Here is a 22960-nt window from a genome sequence, read left to right as displayed (position 1 = left end):
TCCAGTTCAGCTGCTAGTCTCCACGCTCCAAGTTTCACTCATTAACTTTTGTCAGTAGTGCCAGATGAACACCTGGATGATCATGAACATCAAGCCCATCAAGATTCACAAATCTTTAAATAAAATGGGTGAAGAGATCACTCTCCACAGCAGGAACAAGATTAAAGGCTGCAAGTTAGGCACTGAAGTAGTCACAGCTTGCAAGAGGACTGCTGTATCACAAACTAATACAGAGACTCCTCAAGGTATAAGCAATGGTTGCTAGAGATCTTGCTTTCATTATGTGCTTCAGTGTGGAAATGTGATTGCCTCAAGTCAGCAACAGCTACATATCCTGATGAGGAATTAGAACTTGTACCTAATGATGTAGCCTCATTAGAGGTATATTTCGTGTTGGATTCATCTGCATGACACTGACCTGGGATTCAGTTATTTTTTTCATTTGGCCTTGCACTTCCAATTTGTTGGAGTTTGCTCTGGCAAATTTTGTTACAATAATGTTCTGCAGTAGTCATTTCTTTCTCCCGCAAACACTGGTAAATGAAAAAGTTTCTTGCAGATCATGCAGAATTTTAGAACAGAAACTGGCATAAAAGTGGTCCGAAAATGTCTCCTAAACCTAGAAAGATATCTGGAATAATCGTACTAAAACGCAATACTTTCTTCTGGGGAAATAAGGTTCATGTAGATAGCAAAGAACCAATGACAGTGTTTGCAGTAAAAGAGATGGGAAGTCTGTTGGTGTCCCTTTGTTTTTTCTGGGTTCAGTACTTAAATGAAGTGAAACCAGGAATAATCAGAATATTGATGACTCACGGTACCTTCTTGTACAAGACAAATCTTTGGAAGCCACAGAAGAAGTGAAATAGTGAGAGGCACATTAGTAAGGGAGCCATAAACAATGCATGTTGCACAGAGTTAATGGTATATCCAAGTGTTATAGTGAGGGGGCACTGTATTATAGAAGTAGCAATAAGTCATTTGGAAGAAGTACATAAATCTCAGGGTTCATACAGCAATGCTTGGACAGTTTATGACAGCCCCTTGATTGTAACTCACTTTATTCTTCCATTATTGTGCATGTACAGAGGAAGGACTGTATTAGTGTTGGTGCATTAGATGTAAACTCAGTTGACCTTTAAATCTATGAAAAGGCTCATCATGAACACCATCACAAATCCACACAACATAGCCTCCACCTACCACAATCTATAATGCATCTTCATTATACTTATTAGACAATGAGTTACAGTTGGCTTCCTTTACTTCCTTCCCTTTTCTCCCCCCTTTCCTCAACTCTATAATAATGTTAGATTTTTAAGTTAGCAAAAAATAAAAATTACTTTTCATAAATCACTAGTTGATCCCCCATGACATTGCTCACAGCAAGTGAGGCTTAGGAGCGAAAGTGGTAAGCAAGGCCAGGGAAGTGGTGAGGCTGAGAAGTGAAACTGGGAGTGATGAGGTTAGAAAGTGAGAGAGGACTGTAGTCAGACAATGACTGAAACTTTCAGGCGGGAGAGTGCTTAAGTGGACTGAGACACAACCATTCATTGGTTAAGGACAAGGAAGGCAAAAAAAGGAAAATTTCAAGAGCACTTTAAGGAGAAGTGATTGAACAGTGCAAGCTAAGGAGCAGGACTGGGGAGGCAGAGAACCAGAGCCCATGAGGGAAGAACAGACATGCTGATTGACAGCAGGTTAAAAATGTACTTCAATAGCCTGAAAGTTGAGAGTGGGTGAGTAAGGGGCAGTGAGGCATGTGCAGAGACCCAAAAAACATCACGACCAAAGGACTAGCTGATGGATCCAAGCTCTGGGAAATTAGCAGAAGGTAAGCAAGCGACCCTTAAGGAGGGGAAGCACATGTGAGGGAAAGACGCAAGATGGAATGGATAAGTTTAGTAATTTTATTCAGAATTAATTACATTCTTTTGTGTGTTCCATTACAATGTTTAATTTTAGGGATATATAGTGGGGTGAGTTGGGGAACCAACTTAGCTGCTCAAGAGTTTCAAAAAAACAGGAATTTGATTGGTCGCTTTTGTGGCAGTTGCTTTTCAGTGAATATAAAATATTTGCAGGAGTTTAATCATTTCTGATTGATTATTTTTCCAGTTAGTGAAACACCTGAACCAATCAGCAAGTTTCTCACCATATGGATTTTCCCATGTCCTATGGGCACTTTCTGCCCTATTTTTCACAATAGCTGGAATATATTGTGAAGTGGCATTAGTTTTATTATTTCCAAGCCTGTGGCCTCCTAACAATGCAATACTAACAGTAAATCATTATTCCAGGACCTGTCAAATCTTAAGTTTTCTTTTGCCTTAGCTTCATATTACCAACAAGCTTTATTTTTGGCAAATTCCAAGAATATTACTCTGTAACTTGATAGTCCTATTAAAAAGATCTCAGCAATTTTGTAATACAATGGAGAAATAATAAAACACACAATATTAATTAATACTAAAATGAAGTACCACCCTCCATCCCCTTTCCCAAATAGCGTAACTAACCTTTGTCGCCAAGGCTGTGAGAGCGCTTTTGTGAAATTAGTCAATATTAACAAAGATTATAAAAAGTCTTGAAAAACAAAAATAAATAGTTGAAACCTTCTGGTCCTTCATTCAATTAATGGCAAAAGAAGCTTGTCCCATCCACTCAGTAGTTGGATTTTGAGGGTTTTGTATATCAGATGGTCGTGTCCAGAAATTACGATCAAATACAGCACAGAGCTGAGAAACGATGACAAGAACGTTGAAGTTTTTGTTTTGCAAAGTCAGCCATAAGGAGCAAATCTAACAAAAGTGCTATAGTGAAAGGTATCTGTGTGTTCAGGCTCCATTCCTAATAAATAACTTCATAGACTGTAGCCTTCTTGTCCCCAGAGCCAGTGACAATGTATTTATCATCCACTGAGATGTCGCAGCTCAGCACCGATGAGGACTCCTTGGACTGTGAAGTTTAAAAAAAAAGCACCAAATAAATGAAAGGAAAGGAAAATGTCCATATAAAAGAGCTTGTCCATATCATTATGGAGCACTTAGCACCAATGACTATTTTGTTAGAGAGTAAACAATGTGAATTTACACATTACATAGAATTTAATAGTATACTACATTTAACCTAAAGCGTTATTGCTGGTAACACCCCAATTTTAATGGCAATGCTGTAAGGTCAGCAAAACGATGCTATTACCTCCACCTGAGTAGGGTGTGGTTTTCTTCCCCCCTCTACCTCCTAAGGCGGTAGCACTACCTCAGCAATAATAAACTATTTTCCCCTGGCTATAGGTGGGCTGTGTGTTCAGCCCACCTATTCAAACCAGTGATGAAGGTCCAGCAATCAGAAATGAAGTCAAGAATACCAACTTTCAAACAAATAGTTTGTTGCTGATTTCCAGCCTGCGATACAGACAGAGTGGATTCCGCAGCACCAGATGTTTTGGGTATTATACAAGCACTGCTTCTGCAAAATGTTCCACAACATAAACAAACTATTAGTTGTAGTTATTTAACATATTACTGTGCAAACTTTGGTTCTGGAATCCAACCGACTGACCCACAATAGAAATTGCTATCTAATTGGGCAGATTTTCCTGTTCCTGAACATACTGGATTGGATTGCCTGGGGGCTGCACAGAGGAAAAGCAGCCGGGGACAGTAGCATGCTCATAAGGGAGACTGCCTAATTCTCCTGTCTGTTAATTTAAATGGACAGAAAAATATGCTGACTCCCTTACGGGTGTGGGATCCTCCCTGCAAGATCTTCCTCTATGTGCTGCTTCTAGGTGATACAATACACCCAAGCACAGGAACGTGAAAATCTGCTCTGTACTTTTTGTGAGTAATTTGCATTCCCATGGTTTTTAAATGGAGGCTTAAAGTACCATCAACCTGCAAAAGATTTAATTTCTAATTTTTTAAGTTATCTTTGCCTTTTTAGATTCTCTGTGCGATATGCACCAGGGCGTAAGCAGTTCCGAAATTGCGTGCAACTGCATGCAATTTGTTGACTCACTATACATTGCTCTTTCTCTCCACTCTGCCTCCCTGCCCACCACCATCTGTAGACTAATTCTCCCACTACAGCATCCAACTGAATTTTGCATCAACTCAATGTTTTTGCTTTTATTATCCCGCCGGCAAATTATTCCAAACTTTTCACTCATTTCAAGTAATCTATCCTCCTGCATTTAAATTTTTTTCCACTATTTTCCACTTATGTCTTCTCCTCCTACTTTCCCAGCTTTCTTGTAACATTTTATATTCTTTGTAAAGAAAGCAGTTAAGGGAGAGGGGAACTTCATGAGAATCTAAAACATAATGCGCTCAGATCTTTCCTTACAGCTCAATCCACTTGGGATCAGTCTCATTGCTCTTCTCTGTTTCCTTTCAAAAGCATGCATCTCCTTTTTTGTGGAATGGTATGGTGACTGACAGTATAGTCTGACCAATGCACTGTAAAACTTCATCAGAACTTCTGTTCTGTGCTGTGGACTAACCCGCACTGGGAAATGGATTGTGGCTGCTTGATCTCATTTCATAATCCTTGCAGCCAGCAGGTAGAGTTGACTTTCATCTCAATAGTCTGGCCTTATTTCAGGTCCAGGCACATGAAAGGACAGTGTTCTAATGCACAAGGCCAGCCAGTCTCTCGCCCTCAGCTCAGTTCATATATTGATCTGTGGACTAGCCTTTCTCAAATGTCCAAAAGCACTTGGATGGGAAGTAGTAAAACAGCATCTCCAGTGAAACAGATTAGCACAAATGAACTGGTGAGAAGGAAGGATCTCTTAGCCACACTGCATTCTATAATAATTTTATACAGTCATGTTTATATATTATACCATAACAAAGAATGTCACTGCACCCCCCCCCCCTCCTCCTCCCAATAAAAAGGCTCCATGAAGTCATGTATTGTCCATAGATCTCAAATACTATAGCGTTTCAATGCAGTGTAATGCAGGGCTCCTCTCTAGGAGAGAGAAAATCTTAATGTTCCATCCTTACCTGGAATATGCTGGCTCCATAAGGAGTCCTCCAGGCATTCAGAAGATTATCTTTCCCAGTGCTTACAAACCACTTACCTAGAAATTAGTTTTGAACACAACAGTTTGTTAGGACAAATTTAAGAAACTGTTTTTAGGTTATAATTACTGAGCTTTATTTAAAAAAAATACAGCCATTATTTCATCAACACCATCTGAGTCTTAGTTTTCACAGAAGACGACAACTTATATCTCTAGGTGCAAGTTTACCAAGAACAAACCTGCATTAAAAGCTTCTACTTCTATATCAATTAAGCCTTTGACCTTCAATAAATTTTGCAGACATAGAGGCAATCCAGATAATTGTCCTTACCCACATGGCTTCTCTGCTACTCATCTGTTTGGCTCACTGCTGCCATTAGATAAGTGTACTTATCTGAATTGTTAGGTTATTTCTGAATTTTGAAAAGTTTATAGTACAGTAATGGGATCGTGGTAATGTATCTATGATTGAGTCATTGGCACTAAAGTTCTACACCTTTTGTAGATTTATTCCCAATGAGCTTAAGTTATTGTAAAGGTTGACCCTTTTGCTGATAAATCAAACCTGCTGCATAAGATAATCAAAAGGGCATTTTTTCTTTGACTAGACTCGCTTTAAAGCGAATAGCAGTCTAAAATCTGAAAAATAAAACCCAGAAAATATTTTTTAAAAAAGGGAGTAATAAGACATACCAAGGGCTTTCAGTACCAGTTAGCACTTTTAGGAGGTTGGGAGGGGAAGAAAGTGGATGGGGAATTATGTGTAAATAATCATTACACAACCAGCCTGTTAAAATTGCCCTATTTACACACATACATTAAATTGTATTAAATGAGTTATTATTGCATAGTTTCCCAAGTTTATTGAAAATGATTTTTTTTTAATGCTACAGATGAATTCATGGCTGAGATCAGAGATCTGTCCTAAATTCTACAAATAAAAAAAAGTTGACTTGAAGATATTTAGAATTGTAATACCAATAGCTCAAAATTTGTTTAAAATTTGACATTTGGTGGCTGGCATCCAAATTGGACCTTCATAATATTATTTTGAAGTGGACAGTTAAACCAATGCCTGGGGACAGATGTATTAAAAGTAATGAATAATTTCTCTTCCTCCCCAAATGATCCTACAGTCACCTTGAATATTATGCCACAATGCAAAGATTTGCACTAAAATACAGTACGGGGGTAGGGGGGGGGGGGGGTCAGGGAGGGGAAAGAAGGTCAATTCCCAGTTGGCAGCAGACCAAGATAAGTAATCAAAACAGGTCCCTTTTTTAAACAGCTGTCTCCATAAGACTACCCTAAGAAACAAATGGAGGGGTATCACTCTCAATAGTGGCGATTATAACCCTGCCCGTTCAGTGGAATCTGGACAGGAAGTTAACATCACCCGTGGGAATCACCCGCCGACATCCCACACTGATCACACAGGCTATGATTTTAACCTGGTCTTCTGAGCAGGCGAGAGGGCCATCTGCTGGAAACCAGCGATAAATGTGCAGATCGGGCTCCGACGACGACGCTATCGGAGCCCGACGGCTATTTTAACTGTGGGCTGAACGGTGAAATGGTTGTGGCTTTCCCACCAGGTCCAACTGGAGGGAAGAGGATTCGAAGCCAGTTAAGGCTCAAAAGGGCAAATCTTTTTACTTTTATTGACTTTGCTTATGGACTAGGAGGAGCAGGAGTGCTCCGAATCCTTCCGCACAATCGACTTATATGAGTGCTGGGGACCGTTCCCAACGGCCAGCTGCCACTTCCCGCTGGTCTCGGATGGAAAACTGACCAGTGGGATGCAGATGAAGCCTAGGAGTTAAAATCTCCCAGGCCTCACGCTGCTGGAGGTCAGAATGATTTGCCACCTGCCTTGGCCCCCACACGCCCAAGTTAAAATCTGGACTAATAACCTTTGCCCCTCCCCTTCCTCTGTCCTTCAGGGTGTGAGGGGAGAAGTCCTTTAGACATATAAAAAACATTTCCTGAAGTTTTTTTTTCCCCTTTCAAGAATGGTGGAACATTCAATATCACCAGCACAAATATTAACATGATGAGCAGTATCAGAAAGAAATTACCACAATGAGCAAACTTAAGGGACAGCACACAGCTCTCATGGAGGTGCAATTGGTATTTGTCTGGTTTTGTCACATGCAGCACCTCAACATTGCTGTTTTCCATTCCAACCGCAAGCCACTCTCCAGTGGGACAATATCCCAATGAAAAGATCTAGAGCAGAAAAAAAACACTATTAAACTACAGAAACTGTGTCCCATGAAACAGTTCATTTTGTAAGCGATGGGCCAATTAAAAGCTATGTGATTGTCTTAGAGCAATACAATTTTACAAAAAAAATTCAGAACTAAAAACCTGTCGGTGGAGTTATGAAGTCATCCTAAATGGTAACTCAGCAAGGTTTACTTTTTGCTTTTAGATAGAGCATTAGGAAGTTGTAAATGGCAAATTCTGAAAAAATGCATTTTAAGTTGTAGTTCAGTTGAATGCATAAACTTCAGAACACTCTATATTTACACACATTAACGTGCTGGAAACAAAAGCTTCCACTAGTGCAATAATACATTTGCTTATGCCAAGGGGAATCGTAACACCTTGATGCCAATGAACTAAAAAGATTGCCGAGCACGTATTTATTGTTTAAGATTCAACGGTGAAGTATATCAGATAACATGCTCAGGTATAAAGCGGCAACAGTCTCTGTGTATTTGGCATTCAATAACCACTTCAAATTTGCTATCTGAATCTCTTGATTGTTTTACAGTCTTACAAACTCCCTTTTTCAAATTCTTCCTTTCTCTATATACATACCTGGGACGTGAAGTCATGCTGTTGTAGTTGCCTTCCTTCTCTGAGGTCCCAGGATCTTACAGTGTTGTCTAAACCTCCTGTCCAAAGCTTGGTGCCATCATTTGAAATATCAATACAGCTAGCTCCATCTGTGTGGCCCTGAAATTGTCTATAAACATCAAGAAAGCAATAGATTTGAACACATTTAATCATGAGTTCATTTTGTTCTTCACATTACATCAATGACAATGTTTATGGCCTTTCCGCACTATACATGTGACAATTTCATACATTAAAATCGGTAAAAAACATTATTCAATTTTTTTCTTAAAGCCTAAGAATGGTACAGACCAAACACTGACATTTCAGGTGTACTTCATTTTACAATAGCGTTCTTTTTTAAAAAACTAAATTATACAGCCCTTCATACAGTATAACTAGGTTTACTATCTGCACAGTACAGTATAACTGAGTCTGTCTATGTAAAAAAAAAATCCAAATTAAGTTCTCACCTTGAAAAGGAAGAACTTGCATTTATATAGCATCCTATCACAGTCTCATGATGTCCTGAAGTGCTGTATGATCAATGCATTATTTTTGAAGTATAGTCATGTAGGGAAACAGAGTAGCCAATTTGCATACAACAAGGTCCCAGAAAAGGCAAATGAGACACATGATTAAATAATCGGATTTTAGTGGTGTTGGTTGAGAGAGAAATGTTGGCCAGGGCACTGGGAGAAGTCCCTGTTCTTATTCAAAATAGTGCAATGGAAACTTTTAGGTCTACCTGAGAAAGTCTTGTTCTGAAAAGCAGCACATCCAACAATGCAGAACTGAAGAGCTAGCCTAGATTATGTGCTCAAGTCTGTAGTGGAGATGGAATCCATAACCCTCAGACTCGACGGGTGAGTGCACAACCAACTGAGGTAAACTGACACTTAAGCAGAGTTCAAAACAGGTTAAAACTGCATTGTGCATTTGGAGGCTGTTTAAAAAAAATAGTAATTTTTAAAAATGAACCTTCTGCCTCTTCGACTTTTCATACATACACACTACAAATTATAAGCAGCAGTATTCAAGTTTTCTGAAAGATAATCAACTCTTACCTGACTAATGTCTGATTGTGCAGATCCCAGACAGCGATATTACCATCACTACAGCAGGAAAAACAGACCTTGGAGTCGGGGCTGATAGCCAAAGCATAGCAGGCAGGGGCAGAGGATGTCAACTCTGCCTTTATACGTGGAGTTGGGGCTGCCAGGTCCCAAATAGATAACGTGCTGGCTTCACCACCAACAATCAGGGTGCGACCATCAGGAAGCAACTTGCATGATCGGATGTAATTGTCTCTGTTCTGTTGAGATAGAAGCCATTAAGCAATTGCTTACATAAAAAAGACAAATAAAATATGGCCTCCAGAATACATAAGTGATTTAATCTATCTTTATTTCTACTTAAGATCTTTACAGAAAGAAAGTATAATGCATTGGGAATTTTTTTAAAAAACAATTTTGAAATTAACTTACACACCCAGTGCAATCAAACATGTAATCAGAATTATCATCTGAATTTAGGAGTTTCACATTATGAATGTTTACTCCATTTTTCTACCCTTTCAGAACTTTTGAAAAATAACCTTCCTGATAGCTTCACTTAAACAGCCACAGCTCATGGATAAACTTGCTACAGTCACAGTATTGATAACTACAGTAACATAATAAATACTCAGCAACCAATACCCAAGAGCAGGTTACATGACTGTAATCCATGTGCAGCAACTTAGAGGATGTGTGTAAATTGTTCAATGGGGTACGAGAACACCCAAATCCCAAGATTAAATTACAGCCTTGAACTTGTTCCTGATTATGTACTTGATATCAAACTACACAGTTTAATATTTTCTTGATGATAAACACACCAGCACCAAATTTGTCACATGTGCGGACTAACTTTATGGATGAACTTCTTCCAATCCCTAATGGTACTGAAACCGGATCAACTACTTGCTTATACAAAGCTCAAGTAATAATGGCAGCGCTCTCATCAAACAGCAGCAGATGAGGTTTTATAAGCACATAAGAAATAAAATAATAGTCAAAGAAGGGGTGGGGCCACTTAGAGACAAAGGGGGCCATCTTGTACTTGAGAGCGAGGGAATGGAGCAGATGCTTAATAAGCACTTTGAATTTTTACAGAAGACATGAAAATGCAATTGTAAGAGTACCTGAGGAGGATGTGGAAGAAGCACTACTTTGAAACTGTATTAAAAAAAATGGAACTAAAAGTAGAAAAGTTACCAGGCCCACATAATATGCATCCTTGAACACTGATGATGATGACTGGGGAGAAAATAGCACAAACAGGCACAAACCATAATTTTCCAACAATCTTTTTAAACAGGAATTGTGCCAAAGGACTGGAGAGTAGCAAATGTTACATCACTATTCAAGAAAAGAAAAAGGGTTAAGCCAGGAAATTACTGGCAAGTTAGTCTCATCTCATAGGAACATGAGTAGGCCATTCAGTCCCTCAAGCCTATTCTGCCATCCAGTAAGGTCATAGCTGATCTGTACCTCAACTCCGTTTACGCACCTTTGTTCCGTAACCCTTAATATCCTTGCCTAACAAAAATCTATCAGTTTTGAAATTTTCAATTGACCCAGCCTCAACAGCTTTTTTTCAGGGAGGGGGGTTGGGGGAGGGGGAGGGGAGGATTTCCAGATTTCCACTACCCTTTGCGTGAAGAATTGCTTCCTAACATCACCCCTGAACCGCCTAGCTCTAATTTTAAGGTTATGCCTCCTTGTTCTAGAATCCCCCACCAGAGGAAATAGTTTCTCTCTATCTACCCAATCAAATCCTTTAATCATCTTAAACACCTCAATCAGATCATCCCTTAATCTTCTATACTCAAGGGAATACAAGCCTAGTCTATGTAACTTGTTCTTATAATTTAACCCTTTTAGCCCAGGTATCATTCTGGTAAACAAAAAAAGTGCAATTTATTTTAATTGCTGCAAGAACTTGCAGTCTCAATATAACAATGTACGTTGTAGCATTGTAAAAGAGGGAATAAAAAAATGCAACCACTTCTCAGCACCTGCTGTAACTGTCTCTTAGGCAAGGGGTCACGGTGACATCGAGCTTTGAAGTACTAATGCTCTGAACCACTGAGTGTGAGGGACATAGATTTGACCCAAATCATCTTAGTTTCTGATCTGAGCAACTCACTACAGAGAGCAGAAAAATGTAGTGTGTATCACTTTTGGCAGTCTCCAGTACCTGGTAGCTAGCTACAGGAAGGCACTAACAGGCAGTCTGGGAGCAAGCCAACCACCCTATCAGAAGCAGAAATAACTAGGCCAGCAGGGGATAATTTGCCAAGGAAGAAAAGAACTTGTATTTATATAACACCTTTCACAAGTTCCCAAAGTGCTTCACAGACAATGAAATACCTTGAAATATAGTCACTTTTGTAATGTGGGGAAACGCAGCAGCCAATTTGCACATAAGGTCCCATAAACAGCAATGAGGTAAATGACCAGATAAATCAATTATTCTTGACGTTGGTTGAGGTACACCAGGGGAACTACCCTACTCTTCTTCGAAAAGGGTCATGGGATCTTTTCCATCTACCTTAAGGGGCCTTGGTTTAGCATTTCATCCAAAAGATACACCTCCGATACTGCAGCACTCCCTCAGTACTGCAATGAAATGTCAACCTAGATAATCTGCTCAAGTCTCTGGAGTGGGGCTTGAACCCACAACCTTCTGACTCAGACTGAACAGTGCTACGGTTGACCCAAAGCTGACACTAGAAAAAAAAAATCAAGATTGCCAAATTGACCTTCACTTTTCTCACACAACTTAATTTGGAATAATAAAGCACATACTCAAGTAGAGTCTGTCATTTCTGTTGGTCACATATTAGCCTGCCAAGGAATCAGAGATGAAAAATGCCCCACTTTAGTTTAATTGACAGCAGCTGTCTGAAGGAGGCAGGGCATGTTTTTCTAGGAGAGTTCTTGGCTAATGAAGCAGCCTCATAAAATTTAGGAACATGGATTCAGAGTACCTTGGGTGCATTATGGCACTAAAAGTACATGCAAATATCAAGAGAACCTTGTATAGATAGAGGAAACATTGTCCAAGTAAAAATAAAAATACAGTTGCTCACTGGAGGGGGAGGGTTATTCCATTTAGGATCCATTTATGGCTGCAGCAGATGCCATGCTCTGGACAAGTGATTTGTTGCAGCAAGTGATTGATAACCAAATACGAGCATTTTCACTGCCTCTGGGACCTTTTATGTAAATTGTGGGACTAGGTCAGCAAATCATGCCACATGTAGTAAGTGAAGAAATATGTGGGAATTGTCAGGGGATGTTTTGTCATGATATATCATTTGCCCTATCCATGGTAGACACCTGTGTCTGCTGCATCGCTGATGACCACACTGAAGGATTTGCAGAATGATAATCAAGTTTATTACCGGGAGGTAATGCTGAAACATTCACGCTGTATATTATCAACAGTGAATCAGAATAACGGTTAGAATTTCGCAACCATGCTCATTGCCTTCACTACTATATTACATCAGGACGCTTGTCTTGTTTTGACAAAACTCAAATTTTGCAAATCATTGTAAACAAAAATTCCATTTACTTTTTTGTTGACTTTTACATAAAAGTGCACATTAATCTATATATTGGGATTTTTTTCCTCCCCAGTTTCCCTATGATCTTTAACAATGAAAATGCAAGCAATTCAGTGCAACAGGCAATTTGAATAATACTCGTGTGCTATTACTACATGTGTCATTCAAGGATTTTAAACTCCAGTCCAACAAACACTACACAGTGAAGGAAATGTCATTTTCACTGCTAAAAAGTAGCTTTCCTCTCCTGAATGACATACATATATATATATATCTATATGTAAGCAAAGTATACACTTCCAAATTCCTCCTCCACCCAGATATGTTATTTTCCCACCAATCCTCTTACCAGGCAGTCCAGCTGAGAGACCGGGCTCTTGTTCCCAGGGTGACTAATATCCCAGACCTTCACACATCCCTTCCCACCGGTGTACACGTGTCTTGTAGGATTGCTGATGGTCACTGCGCAAACAACCTCACCATGGCTCAGAGTGTTCATTTGCCGAGCATGTCTTGGAATTCCCGGTCCAATCAGGGCATCAGGAGGGAAAGGCACAGGTTGCATCTGTCCGTCAGCACTTACATGAAATGAATAAGCACTATTAACAAAGAAGGAAAGTGCTGATTAGCAAATCACTACATCAGTCAGCACATTATTTCTGCTGCTCTATCTTTATTACAAAGATGTTGTAATAAAGCCAAAGTTCTTTAACACATTAGCATAGCCTGAACTCAGATTTAGTTATAATATAATCTGTTCAGAATGTTAAAGCCAGAATCAAAATGCTTGAGATAGGTTGTTCACTTTTTATTGGTCAGCGAGTTGTCTGACAGGTGCAGGAACCATCACCTTATTCAAGAGTTTCCAAGTCAAGTTCTCAAGGAATCTACATTTACTTGTAGGGTTTCTGTTTGCCTAACAGAGACTGCACCTCTGTCCCTATAGGAACGCATTCCACTTACCCAAGTCCAGAGAGCTAAGGCACAGGTCGGCAGAGTCAAAGTTGAGGGACCAACAAGTGTGAACAGGGTACTGCTGGAGTTTAATCAGCTAACAGTGCACAGTTGGTGGTTCCCAAGAGCTGCTTCATGCTGTTCATTACCAGGGACCACTCTACCCATTGAGGCATTGCCTTGCAGTGTTATCTGGAGCTGAATGGCTTCCATCAGTGAGCATAGCATGACAGGTCAATCAATAGGAGTGCCCTAGAGTATTGTGGACCTGTCTGGTTTAGATATTGAAATTTCATTTTGCAGCTACCTCGTCTTCATTAAGACCTCCTTCACCTTTCCCTCAAGGAGAACAGTCACTAGTTGGTCATCCAAAAATTGACAAAGTGCAGGTTTACACCCTTGTTAGGTGGACACCAGGGGTTCGATATCAGCAGGGCGGCGGGTTATCACCTGGGGGGGGGGTCGACTGGGCGCGTAAATAACGCGCCCAGTGAAATCAGTGTGCTCCGCACGGAAACGCAGGCTAATTGGAGCCACTTACCTCGGCTTCCGGGTTTCCCGCTGGTAAGCTGCGCAGCGGGCGGACTGCGCATGCGCAGCAAGGTCTGTCAGCTGGAGGAGCCCTATTTAAAGGGGCAGTCCTTCACTGACTGATGCTGCAGAAAATAGGAAAAATTACAGCATGGAGCAGCCCAGGGGGAAGGCTGGTCCCAGGTTTAATGATGCCTCACTCCAGGTATCATTGGATGGGGTGAGGAGGAGGAGGGGGAGGATAGAGATCTTCCCCCTGGCGGGCAGGCGGAAGTGGCCTGCCTCTGCCACCAAGGCCTGGCTCGAGGTGGCAGAGGAGGTCACCAACACCACCAACATATCGCGCACCTGCATTAAGTGCAGGAGGCGCTTCAATCACCTAAGTAGGTCAGCCGAAGTGAGTACGCTTATTCATTCCCCTACACTCCGTCTGCCTAATCACCGCCCCCACCCCACATGTCCTTCTGCATTGCCAACACTACTCTATCACATCACCCCTCACATCCACTCAAAGGTCATCCTCATCTTACCTGCACTTACTCACCTCGCCAGTACTCATCCCGCCACTACCACTCAACCCAATCCTCATACAATCTCATGGCTCTATCTCATACTCATCCTCTTGTGCATCTCTTTCACGGTCAGCCTCACTCAACCTGCCACTACCTGTGCTGTAGCCACAGGGCATGCATCACATACGTGCAGTAGGAAGTGTAAGGCAAACGTGTCGTGAGCAGGAAGGGGATGCACAAGGGTGTTTGAGGGTTTTTTTACTTATATTTAATTTCTGACCAACTCACATTACATATTATATTGTCACCAGTACTGCCACGTCTTTGCGAATCTTGTCTGGTTTGTGCAATAATGTCCTTTCCTGAGGATCACAATGAAGACCCACAACTGATGCCACCCATTGTGTCACTGCAGAGTGGGTGCAGGTGTATTTTCAGGGCTCGTGTGCAGACGACAGAGACGTCGACAATGTCCCCGATGGCACCCTGGAAGGATGCGGAGAAGTTGTTGAGGGCAGTGGTGACTTTGACAGCGACAGGTAAGAAGATGGTGCTCGGGCCAGCCGGGAGCAGTTCGGCATGAAGGAGGCTACAGATGTCCACAACTACATGTTGAGTGACTCTGAGCCTCTGTGTGCACTGCTGCTCAGAGAGGTCCAGGAAGCTGAGCCGTGGTCTGTAGACCCTGTGGCGAGGGTAGTGCCTTCTGCGACGCATCTCTCTCTGCGGTTGCCCTCAGTCCTGCTGTGCAGGTGGATGTGTCACAGCACTGTGTTGTGGAGCTCCACGTGTCAGAGGCGGACGGTGTGGCCGGCGAGGCTGGTGATGCTTTTCTCCCTCCGAGGAGGTCATGACTGCAGCTACGGCGGCCCCCATCTGGAAGTTGTACATTTGAGGGGGTCCGCAAGGTAGGTAAATGTGTCTGGACACCGGGGTAAGTGTGCAAGTTTGTGAATTTTATTGTTAGAGGGAGGGTGGTGGAGGCCAAACTTTGTCCAAAGTGACAGAGTGGCCTCCTGCAATGAGTGAGGGTTCCCCCACTTGTCAAATGGACCTTTGCAGCTGCCACAGGCTGATGGCTGCAACATGTCCATTTGAACTGGGAGTGTTTCCCCCAGTATGGGAAACAGTCTCAGCTCATTTCAAAATCCCACCCCTAAAATAACAGGTCAATCAGGTCTGTAAACAACCTGAAGTACCCGTTTAAGTACTTCAAGTGGCACCCCGCCGGCTTTAATTGCCGGTGGGAGTCCCACATGCGGGGGCTGCGCGCGCATGTCAGCGCGTCACCGGGGAAAACGGAAGTGGGCGGGTTGGAGCCGGGCTCCAGACCCGCCCCGGGAATCCCCGATTTTCGCAACCCCCCCCCCCCCGCCATGAACGCACCCGATCGCGGGTGCGAAAATCGAGCCCCAGCTGTCAGGAGCTCTGCATGAGCAACATGGTGAGTGGTAGAAGTCATCACAAGGCATTCAAGTGCATTGTCACCATTCTCCTGACTGTAGCATTCTCCACTAAACAGCAGCTCCACCAAATGGGGGATGCAGAAGTTCTGCAGAATTACAATCATGTAGACATTGAGCACTGGATATGCAAGTCCATGTTCTCATACCCAGCCTCCAGGTAATGCATTTTCGCAGCAGTTGTCCCGAAGAGTTTCCTCACCCAGTATTCAACAGGCATCTGCTTTTAATATGGTGGTAGAATCTATGCAGGGCAGCTTGCATCATGCCAGCCATCTCAATGTTCCATATGTCCCCAGCAATCATGCTACACTGTGCAAAGACATTTCCTCCCCCAATGTGCCCAACATAAGAACATGCCAGAAACATGTAAAGTTCGCATTAATATTTAGAATAAACAAAATAGTAACTTCAAGTACACTGTACGATGGCCACACCAGGTGCCTCAAATATATGCCATTCAATAGAATTCTAAGTAAAGATGCCGCTTTATGTTCTAACTTTGGTACCATGCTGGCAACACTTCTAGTACCTCCCAGATTTTGAAAGCATTAGCAGCAAAGCCACCAAATAATGGTTTCACATCAAAGGCACTGCACAGCCATGACAGTGTAATGTCATGAGCGGTATCTTTTCTCATTTTAATTTCATAACACACTGCTAAACAGGCCGACAATCACCATGCGGAATGTGGAACTCTAGGAGGACCACAAAATTCACCTCTCCATGGCTTTATTCTCTCCATTTACCTCTTCTTCCCGAAAACATTCAATTATTTTTCTCACCTCTCATTTTTGACAAGCAGAATGATTATAGACTTACGGTTTTCCTCCAGGAATGCCACTTAGATTTGGTGGAATCCCAGGTACACGCATGTGATGTGGATCAAACCCAACCTAAAAATTACCAGAATTACATCAGAATTGAATTGTCATTATTAAAAAGAATAAAACAGTAAACCTAGTTTTATCTTTTAAAAAAAAGGATCGCTAAACATTCATTCAAAAAGCTTTAACTGCCAACTATTTCTGCATTTTCCTAATTAAGCCAGCAGTATCTACAGACATAGGTTAAACTTTTTTCCTGGCTCCAATTCATTCAAATAAGCAGTCTTCTTATTGACAAAAAGAAAATAGCTTAGTCAAATTAGGGTTAAAAGCCTGCTCAATTCACTCACCACTGGAGATCGGCCGTAAGCAGCTGCTGCTGCTGCAGCAGCTGCTGCTGCACTCATCTGGGGGGAGATATTATGTAAACCAGCATATGCCCCTGGGCTCGTTAGGTCTCCATTCATACCAGCATGGGGCACAATTCCAAAAGGAGCAGGATAAGGGCACGGCACTGCCATAGGAGTCCTCAAGCCTGTAAATTACCAAAGTCTGGTATCAGTGACTGTAAGCTCCAAGTACCTGCAAACGTGTTTAGTTCACCTCAGCTGGACATCTCATCTTTTAAGCTGCGAAATCCAGGAGGGGAAAAAAGTAGTGCTATATAATGCTACTTTTTGTGGTTTGCTTTCCGTAAGGAATTTTTCCATGTAAAAATTGCAATATTATGCTTTTTGAAACTCTAAACCAGTGAAATGGAAAATGGATTCCTGTAACACTAAAACAGGAATTTATGCCAACAGCAAAGGCAACATTATAAAGCTCTATGAAGACAACTGTTTTATAGTGAACCGTTTAGTTACCTAATGGATCAATTCCTGGTGGTTTGCCAGGGACAGGCCTCAATCCTGGAGTGGAATTACTTCCTGGAGTTGGAGCATCTGATCGTGGAGTTGGAGTGTTGGACTTTGACACTGGAGTAGTTGATTTCTCATTCTGTAAATAAGCAGAAAAATGTTTTGTCAATACTGCAACTACAAAATGATACAACATTCACTCACTGACAGTGGATATAAACAGCAACCAATCTAATATTTTAATAATGTCACCAACTGTAACTTTCTTGAGATCAATAACTGCAGTTGAGAACTATGCCAAATGATTTGTGTACAATTTTTTTTTAAACTGAGTTCAAGTATTTTCCAGCCTGAATTTTTTTTAAATTCGTTCACGGGATGTGGGCATCGCTGGCGAGGCCAGCATTTATTGCCCATCCCTAATTGCCCTTGAGAAGGTGGTGGTGAGCCGCCTTCTTGAACCGCTGCAGTCCGTGTGGTGACGGTTCTCCCACAGTGCTGTTAGGAAGGGAGTTCCAGGATTTTGACCCAGCGACGATGAAGGAACGGCGATATATTTCCAAGTCGGGATGGTATGTGACTTGGAGGGGAACGTGCAGGTGGTGTTGTTCCCATGTGCCTGCTGCTCTTGTCCTTCTAGATGGTAGAGGTCGTGGGTTTGGGAGGTGCTGTCGAAGAAGCCTTGGCGAGTTGCTGCAGTGCATCCTGTGGATGGTACACACTGCAGCCACAGTGCGCCGGTGGTGAAGGGGGTGAATGTTTAGGGTGGCGGATGGGGTGCCAATCAAGCGGGCTGTTTTATCTTGGATGGTGTCGAGCTTCGAGTGTTGTTGGAGCTGCACTCATCCAAGCAAGTGGAGAGTATTCCATCACACTCCTGACTTGTGCCTTGTAGATGGTGGAAAGGCTTTGGGGAGTCAGGAGGTGAGTCACTCGCCGCAGAATACCCAGCCTCTGACCTGCTCTCGTAGCCACAGTATTTATATGGCTGGTCCAGTTAAGTTTCTGGTCAATGGTGACCCCCAGGATGTTGATGGTGGGGGATTCGGCGATGGTAATGCCGTTGAATGTCAGGGGGAGGTAGTTCGACTCTCTCTTGTTGGAGATGGTCATTGCCTGGCACTTATCTGGCACGAATGTTACTTGCCACTTATGAGCCCAAGCCTGGATGTTGTCCAGGTCTTGCTGCATGCGGGCTCGGACTGCTTCATTATTTGAGGGGTTGCGAATGGAACTGAACACTGTGCAGTCATCAGCGAACATCCCCATTTCTGACCTTATGATGGAGGGAAGGTCATTGATGAAGCAGCTGAAGATGGTTGGGCCTAGGACACTGCCCTGAGGAACTCCTGCAGCAATGCCCTGGGACTGAGATGATTGGCCTCCAACAACCACTACCATCTTCCTTTGTGCTAGGTATGACTCCAGCCACTGGAGAGTTTTCCCCCTGATTCCCATTGACTTCAATTTTACTCGGGCTCCTTGGTGCCACACTCGGTCAAATGCTGCCTTGATGTCAAGGGCAGTCACTCTCACCTCACCTCTGGAATTCAGCTCTTTTGTCCATGTTTGGACCAAGGCTGTAATGAGGTCTGGAGCCGAGTGGTCCTGGCGGAGCCCAAACTGAGCATTGGTGAGCAGGTTATTGGTGAGTAAGTGCCGCTTGATAGCACTGTCGACGACACCTTCCATCACTTTGCTGATGATTGAGAGTAGGCTGATGGGGCGGTAATTGGCCGGATTGGATTTGTCCTGCTTTTTGTGGACAGGACATACCTGAGCAATTTTCCACATTGTTGGGTAGATGCCAGTGTTGTAGCTGTACTGGAACAGCTTGGCTAGAGGCGCAGCTAGTTCTGGAGCACAAGTCTTCAGCACTACAGCTGGGATGTTGTCGGGGCCCATAGCCTTTGCTGTATCCAGTGCACTCAGCCGTTTCTTGATATCACGTGGAGTGAATCGAATTGGCCGAAGACTGGCTTCCGTGATGGTGGGGATATCGGGAGGAGGCAGAGATGGATCATCCACTCGGCACTTCTGGCTGAAGATGGTTGCAAACGCTTCAGCCTTGTCTTTTGCACTCACGTGCTGGACTCCGCCGTCATTGAGGATGGGGATGTTTGTAGAGCCTCCTCCTCCCGTTAGTTGTTTAATTGTCCACCACCATTCACGACTGGATGTGGCAGGACTGCAGAGCTTTGATCTGATCCGTTGGTTGTGGAATCGCTTCGCTCTGTCTATAGCATGTTGCTTCCGCTGTTTAGCATGCATGTAGTCCTGAGTTGTAGCTTCACCAGGTTGGCACCTCATTTTTAGGTACTCCTGGTGCTGCTGGTGGCATGTCTTCTACACTCCTCATTGAACCAGGGTTGATCCCCTGGGCTTGTTGGTAATGGTAGAGTGAGGAATATGCCAGGCCATGAGGTTACAGATTGTGCTGGAATACAATTCTGCTGCTGTTGATGGCCCACAGCGCCTCATGGATGCCCAGTTTTGAGCTGCTAGATCTGTTCTGAATCTATCCCATTTAGCACAGTGGTAGTGCCACACAACACGTTGGATGGTGTCCTCAGTGCGAAGATGGGACTTCATCTCCACGAGGACTGTGCGGTGGTCACTCCTACCAATACTGTCATGGACAGATGCACTTGCGACAGGTAGATTGGTGAGGACGAGGTCAAGTAAGTTTTTCCCTCATGTTGGTTCGCTCACCACCTGCCGCAGGCCCAGTCTGGCAGCTACGTCCTTCAGGACTCGGCCAGCTCGGTCAGTAGTGGTGCTACCGAGCCACTCTGGTGATGGACATTGAAGTCCCCCAACCAGAGTACATTTTGTGCCCTTGCTACCCTCAGTGCTTCCTCCAAGTGGTGCTCAACATGGAGGAGGACTGATTCATCAGCTAAGGGAGGACTGTAGGTGGTAATCAGCAGGAGGTTTCCTTGCCCATGTTTGACCTGATGCCATGAGATTTCATGGGGTCCAGAGTCAATGTTGAAGACTCCCAGGGCCACTCCCTCCTGACTGTATATCACTGTACCGCCACCTCTGGTGGGTCTGTCCTGCCGGTGGGACAGGACATACCCAGGGATGGTGATGGAAGAGTCTGGGACGTTGGCTGAAAGGTATGATTCTGAGAGTATGGCTATGTCAGGCTGTTGCTTGACTAGTCTGTGGGACAGCTCTCCCAATTTTGGCACAAGTCCCCAGATGTTAGTAAGGAGGACCTTGCAGGGTCGACTGGGCTTGGTTTGCCGTTGTCGTGTCCGGTTCCTAGTGGTCCGATGCCGGGTGGTCCGTCCGATTTTATTCTTATTATGACTTTTCGTAGCGAGATTTTACAACTGAGTGGCTTGCTAGGCCATTTCAGAGGGCAATTAAGAATCAACCACATTGCTGTGGGTCTGGAGTGAACGACAGACTTGCATGGCATCCTATACAATACACAGATATGACCCAGAGATCTGGGTTTCAAATGATTTCTGAGATTTTCTGATGACAGGTCTACATGTGAAACATTAGCTTGTTCTTTCCACAGGTACTGACTGACCTGCTGAGTGTTTTCCAGCATTTTCTGTTTTTATTGCAGTTTTGTCAAAGATTATCTATTTGACTTGCTATTGAAGTTCACCATCCCCTCTTCTGCAGAAAAATTATGGTTGCCAAGGTTTACCACGTGCTTCTACATCATATCGCAGGAACAGGGAGCAATTTAAGTCAAACATTAGAGTAGGGTCGACTTAATTGCCTTGAGTGAAAAATACGCTTTTACTGAATTGGAATGCGCCTCGGTTGACTAATGATTTCTAATTGAAGAGTTCAGATAGAAATGTATACACAATACTTACAAGACTCATTTCTTTGGACTTTGAGGAAGGAGTACTACTGGAGGAAGCAATGGAAGCTGGGCTTATAGGTGCATCCTTTTTTAATAGGCGAGATTTATCCAAGCCATTTTCCCGTGGCGAGTGAGGTGGGCTACCTCGTGGTGATGTGGGATCCTGAAACAAGGAACACAACATTTTTGAGTGAGCAGCATTCCAAAATAGGAAAAAAAAGGTAAAGCTATATTTACAATTAACAATTTAGAATATAAACTGGCCATATTACTTTCTACTAATCAGATGCAAATTATTTCTCAATAAGCATGCAGTGATTATACCAAATTGGTTAAGTTCCAAGTACGAAAGTCACATATCAATACTGTAGAGCAATACAGAACTGGTCATTATGGTCCACACGGCAAGCCAATGTAAGAAGAAAATAACACACATGGGCCACCATAAAATCACTATATACGTTGTAATAGATACCCTGGAATGATTTTTTTAAAAGTTGTCCTGGGTGCTGAGGACACTGGAACGGCCACATTTATTTGGTGCGATTTCTCCTTGAGCCACTATGTTCTTGTGCTGATGGTGTTCTCACAATGGTGTTAGGTAAATAATTCCGGTATATTGACCCAGCAACAAGGAACAAACATCAATACATGTCCAAATCAGGATGCTGCGTGACTTGGAGGGGAAGTTTGCTGCTCTTGTCCTTCTTAGCGGTAGATGTTGCAAGGGAGGAAGGTCCTGTCAAAGTAAACATGGGTGATCTGCTGCCGTGCATCCTGTAGTTCGTACATACTGCAACCATAATGTGTCAGTGATGGAGGGTGGATATTGAGCCTGGTGACAGTGCCACTGATCAAGCAAACTGCTCTGTCCTGGATAATGTTGAGCTTCTCAAGTAGTAAATATTTCATCACATGACTGACTTGAACTATATAGATGGTGGAGAGGGAGGCTTTGAAGGGTCAGGGAGTGAACCACTCATTGCAGATTACCCAGTCTTTGCCTGGTTCTTGCAGCCACAGTGTTAATATAATTGATCCAGTTAAACTTCTGGTCAATGGTGACCCCCAAGATGTTGATGGTGGGAGATTCAGCAATGGTGCTGCCATTGAAAGTAGAGAGATGGTTGGGTTTTTTCTAGTTCGAGATGAGTGTTACCTAAACATGTAGGTGGCATGAGCGTTACCAGTCACATCTCAGCCCAAGCCTAGATGATATCCAGCCACTGGACTCTGACAGCCACATTATCTTCCTTTGCATCAAGTAGGACTCGAACCAGTGGAGGGTTTTCCATTTGATCCCCATTGACCTCAATTTTGCTAGGGCATCTTGGTGCCATACTTGGTTGACTGCTGCCTTGATGTTGAGGGCAGCTATTTTCACCTCCCCTCTGACATTCAGTTCTTGCATCTGGATTAAGGTTGTAATGAGATCAAGAGCAGAGTGGTTCTGACAGAACCCAAACAGATGGTCACTGAGCAGG

At 43.0% G+C, this 22960-nt stretch overlaps 1 protein-coding gene across 8 annotated transcripts in view; it reads right to left on the bottom strand.

The window, feature by feature from the left end:
• Positions 1-977: 977 nt before the first annotated feature.
• LOC137321019 (transducin-like enhancer protein 4) overlaps positions 978-22960 on the bottom strand; it is a 130322-nt gene continuing 108339 nt past the window's right edge. For all 8 annotated transcript variants that reach the window (XM_067983128.1, XM_067983129.1, XM_067983122.1 and 5 more), the window contains 10 exons: positions 21487-21639; positions 17648-17780; positions 17135-17319; positions 16780-16853; positions 12847-13096; positions 8947-9194; positions 7862-8009; positions 7114-7264; positions 5016-5092; positions 978-2958 (listed from right to left, as the gene is read on the bottom strand). In XM_067983128.1, coding sequence (XP_067839229.1) covers positions 2851-2958; positions 5016-5092; positions 7114-7264; positions 7862-8009; positions 8947-9194; positions 12847-13096; positions 16780-16853; positions 17135-17319; positions 17648-17780; positions 21487-21639 — 1527 coding nt within the window. In that variant the 3' untranslated portion in view covers positions 978-2850. The remainder of the gene's footprint in view (positions 2959-5015; positions 5093-7113; positions 7265-7861; positions 8010-8946; positions 9195-12846; positions 13097-16779; positions 16854-17134; positions 17320-17647; positions 17781-21486; positions 21640-22960) is intronic.

Source organism: Heptranchias perlo, chromosome 4 (assembly GCF_035084215.1).
Source record: "Heptranchias perlo isolate sHepPer1 chromosome 4, sHepPer1.hap1, whole genome shotgun sequence".
NCBI lineage: Eukaryota > Metazoa > Chordata > Chondrichthyes > Hexanchiformes > Hexanchidae > Heptranchias > Heptranchias perlo.
Note: the sequence above shows the minus strand (reverse complement) of the source record. Positions and strands in the feature narration are given on the sequence as shown.